Below are 12,528 nucleotides of genomic sequence, written 5' to 3'. Positions count from 1 at the left end.
ACAATAGCATCCACAACCATTTATTTTGATACACCATAAAATCCTTGATTTCTCATGATAGAAGAACACTAAACATTCCAAAGATATTTCAAAATCTCTCCTTTGGAACATAATACAACTAAAAAAATGAGTAATAAGCATTCCTATTCCTACATTGTCTGTGTGCTTTCTTCCCCTACCCCTGTTATATCACCATCTTAACTTGGCAAGACTCTTTGTTTACCATTCATGGACATCGTTTTCCTTTCCAATTATTTATCATTTATTTATGAAAGATACAACAGTATGTACAAGAATGTTTTCTTTATTTTAACTTCTATGCCCTTGCTATATGCAAAAAAATTATGTGATTATTTGCTTTGAAAATCAATTCACTAGAAATGCACTAAAGGTCTACCATGTGCCAGAAACTTGCTAGAAGGCTGACAGGGTTTGGCAGTGAGTATGGACATATGGGGGGGTTATATAAATGCATGAGACATGTTTGCGCTCAGCCAGGTGTCTGCTTGAGATTCTCTGTGTCTTCCCTGCCCCTCCCCCCAAAATAAATCTTCAAAAGAAAAATATCTTTTCGGGGCGCCTGGGTGGCTCAGTCGTTAAGCGTCTGCCTTCGGCTCAGGTCATTATCCCAGGGTCCTGGGATCGAGCCCCGCATCAGGCTCCCTGCTCAGCGGGAAGCCTGCTTCTCCCTCTCCCACTCCCCCTGCTTGTGTTCCCTCTCTCACTGTGTCTCTCTCTGTCAAATAAATAAAAAATCTTTAAAAAAAAAAAAAGAAAAATATCTTTTAATTTGAGAACTGTATGTTATTTTAAGCTACTCTCAAGCTAAATGGCATAGGTTACCTGTCTTAAAACTCCATTAAAATGTTGCTTTTTTGGTCTCATTTTGTAATTGTTGCCATCAAAGAAACATGGGTAAGAGAGAAAAGATCTATAGACAGACAATGATAACAAATAAAAAATATCACTCATTAAAAAAAAACAAAAACAAGCACAGAATCTCAGTTAGATTTGGCTAAATAAGGTGGCAAAGATACTGATGGGTTCACATGGAAGGACACTGGCAGATTTTGAACTCTGTGTTGAAAGGATAAGTATTGGGCATACCAGTAAGGTGCTTCATGCCTTACTGCCTGTTCCTGTAAACTTTATAACAAATTTGTGTGGTAAAGATCAGTGGCCCCATCTTAGAATGAGTGAGAACATGCGAAGCTGTTCTCTGCCCAAGACCACACTGTCAGCCAGTGGCCAGGTCAGAGACCAATGTACAGAGACCTTCCCCTGTACTAGGCCTATCCCTACCCCTCCATTCCTCCTATGGACAATATCCTGAAATTAAAGACCAATGTATGCATTGAACAAAAATGTACAGCTCTATCTGGTTATAGATTTAGAAAAGGAGGAAGTATACTTCTAACCAAACCAATAATTTTACATTATTTTTCAAGACCAGTTAAATGCAATAACTTACTTTTTCACTGTACTATAAAAAATAGAAGTTCTCATTCCTTTCGTACTAGTACAGAATTTCTTGGAACTTTTAGAATATGCATTCTTAGAATATAGTATTTCTTTAAACATTTTATTTGGTGCCCATTAAAATAATTTCATTCTGAAGAATTTTTAATAGAAATGTAGCGTAGATATTATGGATATATTTGGATTGATAGGTAAATATCAGATGTCTCTATTCCATTTACTTCACTGTGAGCCATTTGTTAAAATTAAGTTATATCTTATGTATGATTTTTATTGTTTTATGATTGTTTTGAATCCCTAGTATCTAATTTATTTCAGCAGACATAATATACATGTCTTTCTTTAGAGTTTAATGCGATCTTTCCAAATGCAGCAGAGCTTTCAGGAACATGCAGCTCCGTGTTCATATGCCGGACAATGCTGACCTTCCTTGTTGCCCACATCACTGAGATGTATGTACTAGGCACGCCTAAAAGGGACTTTAGAATATTACATACCCCTTGAAATACCAAGAACAGCAATGCTTTGTTTGACTGAGCTGGCCTGAAGATTTGTACTGCATAGTAACAACGTTTGTCATTCTAAGGATCATTACCACATGCTGTCCTGCCCACCTGAACACTTAAGACTTAGGAGGAGTAAATAACATTCCTTTGCCCGATGTTAAGCAACCCCCTTCCAACACACACACACACACACACACACACACACACACACACACACCTGACTTTATTTCCAGGCTTTTGTTATTTTAAACCTCTTTCCTTGATGTCAACTTCTTTAATCAACTGATTTGTTTTATATGATATAGGTTTTTGGAATGAGGAAGATGAGGTTTCTGAATCCCATGCTTAGAGAACCATTTAGTTACTCTCTTACCTAAACAAAGACTTAAGTCTCTCATCTGTGTAATGGGCATCAAAACGCTTACCCTGTATGATTATTTTGTTTTCAAGTTTAAGTGAGAAATAGATGTTTAAAAATTCCTGACATCCTTTCTTAAATATTAATTTTCCTGTCCTTACCTTTTTCATAGGTATGTTGTAAGGATCCAATTAACTAACATGAGGTATAGTGACAGGTGAAGAGCATAGAATTTGAGTCAGAACGGGGTTCAAATCTTGGCTCTGCCACTTATCAGCTGTGTGACCCTGGGGTGTTATTTAATTTATTAAAATAGTTTCTTAATTTGTAAAATGGGAATAATAATTCCTATTTCATACAGTTGTGCATATAACATGAAATGTATATAAATTGTTTGGGGCCTGATGTCTACCACACATTGCTAAGGTCTTATTAAAATACTCTAGCCCAATTATCTGTGGTCTCACTTCCATTCAGCTTCTCCGAAGATGTCTTCTCAACTAGATTTTAAGTATTTGAGATTCAGGGACCAGATTTGACTCCTTATCGAACTTTGTACAATCACCTAGAATAGTGCCAAGTGCATTATGCCAAAGCTTGTTCAATTTCAGGCCAGTAGAATAAATGCCTGAGATTTTTGGCCTACCCACCTGTCAGTCTTGGGATGGTCAGTAGGAGCAACAGGTTTGGGTAAATCTTTACTTATAATGGGAGCTGAATCAAATTCATAGGTTTTCCAAGTGTAATACCACAGTGATTGTATTAAATGACTAGAATTCTATGAAGGGTTCTGTACTTGGCTCACATTTCTATAATAACCATTAATCTATTCTGTACCTAGGCCATATCTACTGCATTGCTTTAAAAAATGGGTGTGTGGGCTGCCATTGATGTTACATAATACAGCCTGCTACTTAGTACATACAGTATACTATAACATATACTGTGTGCTCTCTAATGTCTCTCTAATGAGCACATAGTAATGTTATACTATATAATCTCATTATGATTAGTTATAAGGAAGAAAGCAATATAAAAAGAAGAGAGAGGGGCACCTGGGTGGCTCAGTTGGTTAAGCATCTGCTTTTGGCTTGGGTCATGATCCCGGGGTTCTGGGGTCGAGCCCCTCGTTGGGCTCCCTGCTCAGTGGGGAGTCTGCTTCTCCCTCGTCATCTGCCCTTCCACCCCGCTTGTGTGCTCTCTCTCTCTCTCAAATAACTAAATAAAATATTTTTTAAAAAGGAGAGAAAAGGAATGAATATAACCAAAAGGAGAATGATCAGGTTGAGTAGATGGTAAATTCCAGCAAAGACTGCCTTGGCCACTGCTTTTCTAATTTTCATATATTGGACCTCTTTAGTCTTATTATTCATGTTATAAGTTTTGTTGTTGCAAAATACCATATTTGTAAAATCATTTATAAAATCAGCTGTGATGTACTTAAAATATACATTTTTATAACACACTAATGTTAATTATTTGGTAACTTGAAGTCATTTAAAAATACATTCTTGGCTAACCAGGAAAAATAATTTTGGGTGCCAAAATTTTAATATCTTTAAAATAAAAATAAAACACACTGTCAAATTTCCAATGCTTTTCAAAATCTTAATTTTTTCTTCAAGATTTGCTTATGCAGTGTGGATCTTTTTTGATGTTCTACACAATCTGTCACTTGATGCACTATCCCAATGAGGTAGATCTTACTTAACTTTTTATTAATAACAACACAAAACACAGAAAGTTGAATGGTGATCTTAGAAGGTCACAAAATATGAAACAATCAGAATGGTATTTTAGGGTTGTAGGCTTTCCTGCCTGACTAATTATCTTAGAGTCTTTTATGCAGTCTTGGTTATGGAGAAATTGAAAAGTAAACATGTGTAGGGTCTAATTGCTGTATATTAATTATTTTCAGACCAAAGGAGTTGCAAGCTTCCAGTTCCTGTTACTATGTTTGTTTAAAATATTTCTGTAAATCAGCAAGGCCTGTTTTATCCAGTCTTAGCCAAATCAAATATGATCCCTATACTTTCCCATTTGTGTTTGAAGATATAGCAAAAGTACTCATTATTATAGTATTTATTGAAGTGAAAACTGGTATATGATTGTATGCATGCCTAACAGAGTTGAAATAAAGGCTGTGAAATTAAAGAATAATTGGAAAGATTGATGTGTTCTTCCCTACCATGTATTTGTAGCATTTGTTTAAGGGCTAATGCTCTTGGTTTAGTCCCACAGTAAAGAATTCATTAGAAGTTTTAGGATTTCTCAATTGCTCCTAAGTAAGATATATGAAAAGCACTTTTCAGATAAATGCTGCGGAAAGTTAATAAGAAAAAGAGGCTGTTTTCTTACACCATGTCCTCTGATTTCAATTTTGTTTTCATCTTCCTTTTTTCCCCCCTTAATTTAATTTCAGAGGGCTGCTGAAGTATCAAGCTAATTTAGATACCCACCCTCCTGGCTGCATCAATCCTAATGGAACCCGCTACCAGCATGTTCACTTACCAGGCCATGGCTTGGAACATTTTCATGAATCTTTCCCTGGAGGACCTTCAAAACCAGATGAACTTACCCAAAACAGATCCGTGAACATTTGTGTGGAAGAGCCCAGGTTTCAAGCTAATTTTCCACAGGTCAGATTAATTTTATATCTTTGATGGTCTCCTCAAGTCCATATTTCCATAATTATTGATCAGCATTGCATTTAAACATGTTTTTGGAGGTTTATAAAGCAATTGTAGAACATTTCAGGATGTTTCAGCAGCAAGATAGTACCTATTTTTCCATTAAAGGCAGCTGCCAGGTCAAGGAGAAAGACCTATGATATTACAGAATATGGAAAATTCTGCTCAACTGGCCATGTAATCTTTGCATACTGTGGCACTGGTACTTGCCTAAAGAGAAGTGACAAAGACATTTTCCCTATCCACTGAGAAAAGTAGGTTGAATAATAAAAGCAATAGTGAAAGAACTAATACTAATTGTAATTATTATTATCGTATAGCATAATATTGTGGTATGATATTATGAATGATATAAATGATAAATTGTAAAATCAATTTATTGAATGCTTGGTATCATCTGCTAGGTACTGTGCTAAAATGTACTGCTTGCATAATTTCTTTTAATATTCACAATAGCCCTTTGAAGCAATTACTATCATCCTTGATTTTCTGATGAAGAAATTGTGATTTCAATACATAAAAGACCTTGAGCAAACTCTACAACCAAATACAGGCAGAAGTAGAGTCCAAAACCAGGTCTTTGACTAAAATACTTGCTCTTGGAAAAGTTCTTACCCAAATACCCAGCGAGTGGTTCCATAAGAGCCCTAATCTTCCCATGTGGGTATGGGAGCTGTCCATGTGGGAATTAACACTCTTTGCCTATGGGACAGTGATGGCAAATGTCTCTTTTCAGAAGAGAAGAAAGAAGAGTGAAAAAGTAGAGTGAATTTGTAGATGACTTTGGAATGAGTATGTTAGTCTTGTGTTTATTTTTAATAATAATCCTCTAGGTTTCTCATAGACTTTGCAATTTGCAGAGTTTTCTTGGCTTCACACAATGCTAGTTGTTAGGCAGGGAAGGTACTCTGAGTCCCATTTTACTTATGTGGAACTTGATGCTCAAAGGGTAAGTGACTGTCTCAAAGTTGCAAGACTGCTGCATTGCAGGGCTCGCCTACTGCTCACACAGCATGCAACTAAATATCAGGAAGAGGCATGATCTGTCTGCATGGAAGGAAAAAGGTCTGAAATAGCTATGTAAATAAGGTTTAAAAAAGTAACCATTAAAATAAGTTTGGGTCGGTGGCCTCCCAGTGTTGGGGGAAATATGGCGTGCAGTTCTAGGAGAAGGGTTGGCCACACAGACAGGACAGGCTTCTGTACTTCTAAGCGTATGCAGTGGGTTATCCTGGGGTTGGGGCTATCCATCCAGCACACATGCAAAATCGTTACACTTTCCAAATTCTATATAATACCTTCTGTTCATATTATTTTTATTATGTAAAAGTAAGTTGTAAGCAACATGCTTAGTATACTCTATATTTTAAAATACGTTCATATACATTTTATATTGTATATACATTATGTATGTGTACATTATGCATATATTATATGCATTAAAAACACCCAGAGTTGGGTAAAAGGCATAGCATAAGAAAAACAATGATATTGTAATACTGATGTAATGGGACAGATGGTAGCCATACTTACAGTGAACATAGGATAATGTGTAAACTTGTCAAATCACTAAGTTGTACACCTGAAACTAATATAACATTGTGTGTCAACTATACTCAAGTAAAAAATAAATAAATAAATAAGCGTAAAAAAAACCCTTACCTGACATTTTGAAGAATTCCAATTACTCCTGAAAATTAAAACATTTTAATACCTTAAAATAAAAAAAAAAGTATTCATACATATATCCAGGATGTTTTTTTTTTTAACAAACATTGGACTGGTGCATTTTTTTCTAAAGTTGTCTTCAGATTTATTTGAGCATTTAACTTCCTTTCTTCTCTTTTTAGATGAAGATATTGCATATACATACATTATGTATTTATTCTGTATGCACAGAAGGAAATATGAAACAAAGTATGCATACCTGTTAATGTGGCACATTACTTCTTTTGTTTTATATTTAGTCTTGTTTGAATAAGTCACAGTGAGCACCTTATTTTTTACAGATTTTTCTTTACGTTTTATTGTTTAAAATACAGATTACAATACCATTACTGTAATGTATGAAATAAACAATTGAGCAGGATATAAAGATTCCTTCAACACAAGAATTTCTTAAAGTATATTTTAAAAATTCTCCATTAGACTTGGCTTTGGATTTCTGGACCTTTGTGCCTGTATTGTGCTGAAAGACTTTATAGGTGTATCCGGAGCAATAAACCAGTTACCATCATCTCGGTCATAAGCCATCCCTCAGATGTCATGGAAATCCGAATGATCAAAGAAAATTTTAAAGCAAGACCTGGCCAGGTGAGTCAGTGTTCAGCAACTTTTATTTATGTATGTATTTATTTATTTTAATTTTTTAAGGGAGGGGAGGGGCAGAGGGGAAGAGAGACTTAAGCAGGCTCCATGCACAGCACAGAGCTGGACACGGAGCTTGATCTCGCAAGCCTGAGATCATGACCTGAGCTGAAATCAAGAGTCAGATGCTTCACTGACTGAGCCACCTAGGCGCCCCAAATTTCCTTTATCTTTATATAATTTTTAAAAATTAGTATTCGTGCCATCATTAGAATACTTACACTTCTTTCTTGGTCATTTAAAAATTATGTTTGTTGTTTTTTAGTATATTATTCTACATTGTCCCAGTGTGTCTGCGTTAGAAAATCATCCATTTACCCTTACAATGGTAAGAAACTTGTTTTTGATTTTTAAAATTTTTTAGAGTGACATGCATCTTTTTCTTTTGTGTGTGTGTATTCTACCTCATTCTAAAAATCATTCAAGGCGATCACAATGCCCTAAATGTTAAAGAAAGCCATTTTTTATACAAAGAAATATTATCTGTTCAGAAACTTTGTAACTCTTTATTATTTTTGGACACTTTACAATTCAGGAAGCAATATATTTGAAATGTATTAAAGATTGGTGATTCAAAATACAGAAAATTTCCTGGATATTTACATTTTTCCTTTTACGAAATATGTACCAAAATATAATATGTATGGTTTTTTTAGAGAGATTGAATTTAATGACAAAAAGGGTACTCTGAATTGAGGTGGAAGCATAAGAAAATCCAGGCAGTGTTTAGAAAGGAAAAAGTCCATTGTAATTGGTGCCCAGACTGTGTGTGAGGGAGGGAAAGGAAAATAAAGTTGAAAAAATAAAATGGAATAAATATTGGGTGGGGGAAAGATCTGGCTAAGTAATGATGTCACCAAATATTTTTAGCCTATCAGACATTGTTTAACATTCTTTTTTGCATTGTAAGTATAGCATGAGCATATTATCAAAAAGTAAACAATTCACTTTTCCTCATTTCCCCCACTTTTCAATCCTCTTTCTTCTCCAGTATTTGGCATATATTCTTCCAGACATTTTCCTCTATACTTAGGCATATATAGATGTTTGACATTCGTTTGCTGGATCATTTGTTTTATAATTTGCTCTTTTTACTCAACAATATGTCATTGACAACTTTCCATGTTACTCTATTTGCATATGCCTCATTCTTTTTTAATGACTGCCTAATATTTCACAGTAGGATAGTACTGTAATTTATTTAATATTTCCCATTGATGATGGAGACTTGATTTTTTTTTTTTCCAATTTCTAGCAAAGGTAACTAAGAACAGGACCCACATGTTTAAATATATGCTTAAGATATGCAAATTGAACAGATGCGGGGACAGAAAAATCACTGGGTGCTTAAGTGCTGAGATGTAGGGGTGGGGCTCTCCTGGGAATGGCAACAACTTTTTTTTTTCAAGATTTATTATTTATTTGAGAGAGGCCGGGGAGGGGCAGACTCTGCGATGAGCATGGAGCCCAGCGCAGGGCTCGAGCTCACAACCCCGAGATCACAACCGGAGTTGAACCTAAGAGTTGGATGCTTAACTGACGGCACCATCCAGCTGCCCCAAGAATAGCAACCATTTTCAGATTTGATGTGTTAGGTTGAAAACTTGGAACCCTTGGCCATGTTACTTCATCTTTCCGTGCATTTGTTTCCTCAGAGTAATATTGTGATAAAAACAGTATCTACTCCTAGGTATGTTGTGTGTTTAAGTGAACTCCCACAAGTAAAGCATATAGAACAAAGCCTGGAACATGGAAGGTGCGAGGTACATGTAAATATATGCTAGCAATTATTACGATTTTTATTTTCATTGTGAGTTTGCCCCTTGAGAACATGTACTTGTGAAGACAGGCCAAAAAAATCTATATTTAAGGGATAAAAGAAACAAAAAGGAAGTGTCAGGGAGTTAGAGAAAAAACAGACATGATTTGTTCAACAGCATTTCTTTAAAGGAAAAATATATTTTTGCTTCAATTCCTTCAAATTTTGCATTCTGTTTGTAGGTAGCAGACTTATTTATTAATGATTAAAGAAAGGTAGTTTGGCATCTAGTGAAATGATTGACAACATTCCATTTTATCAAGGAAGATGGCAACACTGGCCTCCTTGGGGAAGAAATTAATTTACTGTTGTTTCTTCGACCTGATAATAGAAGAGTACAGTCCAGACACCCTTTCATCTGGTGCCATGTGTGCGGCTGGCTAGAGTGAGAGGGGAAATGTGTTGTTATGAGGAATAGTGAAAACCTAGTTGCCTTCGTGGGATTGAAAGCCAGGACCTCAGAGTCCAGGACCCAGCCATCACCAGAGCCAAGTAGGCACGTCATGCCCTTCACTGCTCTAGGGTATGCATGCCCTACAACATGGTTTAATATTGCCCTAGTTCCAGGAGACCTTAGGATCCTTGGCGAGTAAATGTGACAAACAAACCTTCCTGTATGATGCTTCAGCTGAATCATGAAGGCATTCTCACACGATTGCATCCACTACAGTCAGAAGCACCGTGTTTAGTTCTGGTAGTTTAAGACACATTTCCATTTCTCTGATTGCATGTATCCCATAAATATGAAGTTGGTAACATTAAAAAGAAGGGAATAGGGAGAAAGTGTGCACGTACGTTTGTCTTTATTTAAGTAGTTTAAAGAGTTTGGTCTACTCTTGGGGTCATACCAAATTTACTTCTGAAGTTAATCTTTCTTTGTGTGCAACTTTTTTTTTTTTTCCACCTTTAGTGAGGTGTAATTGAAAAATGAAAAAGTTGTATATATTTAAGGTGTGTGACTTGAGACTTTATTTTGAAAATAGTTTCTTCACCATAGCATTAAATAGAGAATATGGGATAAGAAAAGAAGGTGGTTGCTGAATGATAAATATAGAGAAGAGAGGGTTTTTTTTTTTTTTTTTACAAAAATATTTCCCAACATACACAAAAGTAGAGAGAATGGTATAATGGACCGCCATGTTCTCATCACCCAGCTTCAGTAAAAACAAAGAATATAGTTAATTTTTAGTATACATTGTATCACTGAAAATGTTATGCTCCTCAAAACAGAAAATCCAAGAATTTTTCTCTAATGGTACGTGCCAAGAAGAGGCTTTTAGATCTACTCTCTTTCAGTTGTCCTAGGATCCTTTCACAGGGCAAAGGAGAAATTCAGAAATGAGCTGTGTGTGGGACATACGGGCTCCTGGTGGCCTGACCTGATTCCCAAGCAAGTGATTGGGGCAAGTGCTGTGATAGGCCTGTGGCTGGCTGCAGGCACAATTGGGAGGGAGAGAGGAGTGGGGGAAGGGGACAGACCAGATGGAAGAGTAACCAGAAGTAGGAGCCAGAGTTAGGAAAAGGAGAACAATTATATGTAATGTAAAATTCACACAAAGAACATGAACTTGAGAATTCAGCCCCACTCTGTCACTCATGGGTTCTGTGCCTGGGAGGGTATCTCTGGTGGTGGTCAGTATTTGGTAACTACACTATTGTTATTTTTAATAATCCTAGAATGTTTCCTTTTAATTTGGATTTTTGCCTTCACTTCTGCAATTATGGTTTTTTTGTTTTTTTTTTTTTGAGAAGCAGGGATAGCACATCGATGTGGTTTTTCAACCTGAAAATGAAAAATTTGGGCGATATCACAGTAGTCTCAGCTTTTGAAAATCTGTCATGTAGGTGAAGGATTAGATATTTTTCCCTTGGGATCCCAAGGTGTAGAAATAAGATTAACAGTAAAAAGTTTCAGAGAAGTATATTTTGATTCAATATGATAAAGACATTTCTAACAATGAGACCAGTCCAGAAACTTAGAAAGCCATCTCCCTGGAATGTTTAGAAGGAGATTTCTGCTAGATCAGGACTTTCCTGCTTGGGCATTATTGACATGTTGGGTCAGATAATTCTTTGCTGTGGCATGTTGTCCTGTGCATTATCAGATGTTTATCAGCACTGGTAACCACTGCCCACTAGCTGCCAACAGTACCCCTGACTTGTGACAATGAGAAATGTCTCCAGACATTGCCAAATAAACCTTGAAGGGCAGAATTGCCAGCAGTTAACAACCATTATGCTAGATCAGTAGTTGCCCAACACAGCTTACAGTGCCCTTAGGATAGTGCTTACACAGTCCTCACAATGCTCTTTATGAGAAGGGAGAATTTAGGAGGCACTAGCGAAGGTGAAGGGTTACAATGCCTAACTTGTGTTCTGGGGACCCTGATCTCATGTCAGTGGGAGCCTGTTTCTCCCTCTCCTTCTGCCTCTCCCCCTGCTCATGCTTTCTCTCGCTCTGTCAAATAAATAAATAAAATCTTAAAAAAAAAGAAAAGGTAGGATAGCAGTATAAAGATAAAACAAGTTAATCAAAAGCTAAAATGATGTAAGAATATTCTCAGATATTTGACATTTTTGTCATCTGAATGAAGGATGATTATTTTTTTTTTTCCTATGGAATCCTAAGATGTGAGAATAGGAACAACCATGCATTATTCTTGGAGGAAACATAATGGTTTAGTGCCTACTTTGGGAACTAGGATATGTTTGCCTGGGTGGGGGGGAGACAGTCGAGTTCCTCACCTTAGTGAGGCTCTGTTGGATACACAGCACTCCTGAGTCTCCTTAAGAGCAGCAAAGGATCATCACCCGCTGCCCTGACTCTGGAGGTGGACTGGTGAGCCCTCAGCACTAAGCCTCTGAGGCCAGTGCAGGCTTTTTTCAGAAGATTCAAGTTCATGAGTGCATTGGATGGAGGCAAAAGTTTGGACACCTGGAATTCTATATCCCCCCCAGTTTTCCTTCTTTCTTACTTTTTTCAATTAAGAAAAGATTTTTCCTTATTCCTTCTGTTTCTTCCAGGCCACTTCTTCAGTTCTCATAAAGGAACATCGTCCTTTGAAAATCCTCTGAGGAAAAACATGAGAAAGAAAAAGCATTTTTCTATGACCTAAAATAGTTTGGAAAATACTGCTTGATATACATCACTTTTAGAAATTCATAGTGCCTCTTAGCATATTAATAGTTCTGAGAAGTTCTTTAATAAACAATCTCATTAAATTATATTCACCCACTTACTTAATACTTTCTCACTTTCCCTCATTTGGGTCTTGGTATAAACTAGTCTGTTCGCCCTTGGGAACCAAC

General features: G+C 36.4%; 1 protein-coding gene across 8 annotated transcripts in view; it reads left to right on the top strand.

Annotated features, from left to right (window-relative positions):
* Window positions 1-12,528, top strand: part of NOX4 (NADPH oxidase 4) — a 170,973-nt gene that overhangs the window by 73,025 nt on the left and 85,420 nt on the right. For 7 of the 8 annotated variants that reach the window (XR_013442516.1, XR_013442517.1, XM_078058662.1 and 4 more), the window contains 3 exons: window positions 4,766-4,982; window positions 7,182-7,346; window positions 7,666-7,728. Coding sequence is in view for 6 of the 8 variants with exons in the window: in XM_078058662.1 (XP_077914788.1) it covers window positions 4,766-4,982; window positions 7,182-7,346; window positions 7,666-7,728 (445 nt within the window). In the remaining 2 variants the exon portion in view is untranslated. The remainder of the gene's footprint in view (window positions 1-4,765; window positions 4,983-7,181; window positions 7,347-7,665; window positions 7,729-12,528) is intronic. The other variant, XM_078058663.1, reaches the window with a different exon arrangement.

The sequence above is a fragment of the Halichoerus grypus genome, chromosome 11, assembly GCF_964656455.1.
Source record: "Halichoerus grypus chromosome 11, mHalGry1.hap1.1, whole genome shotgun sequence".
NCBI lineage: Eukaryota > Metazoa > Chordata > Mammalia > Carnivora > Phocidae > Halichoerus > Halichoerus grypus.
Note: the sequence above shows the minus strand (reverse complement) of the source record. Positions and strands in the feature narration are given on the sequence as shown.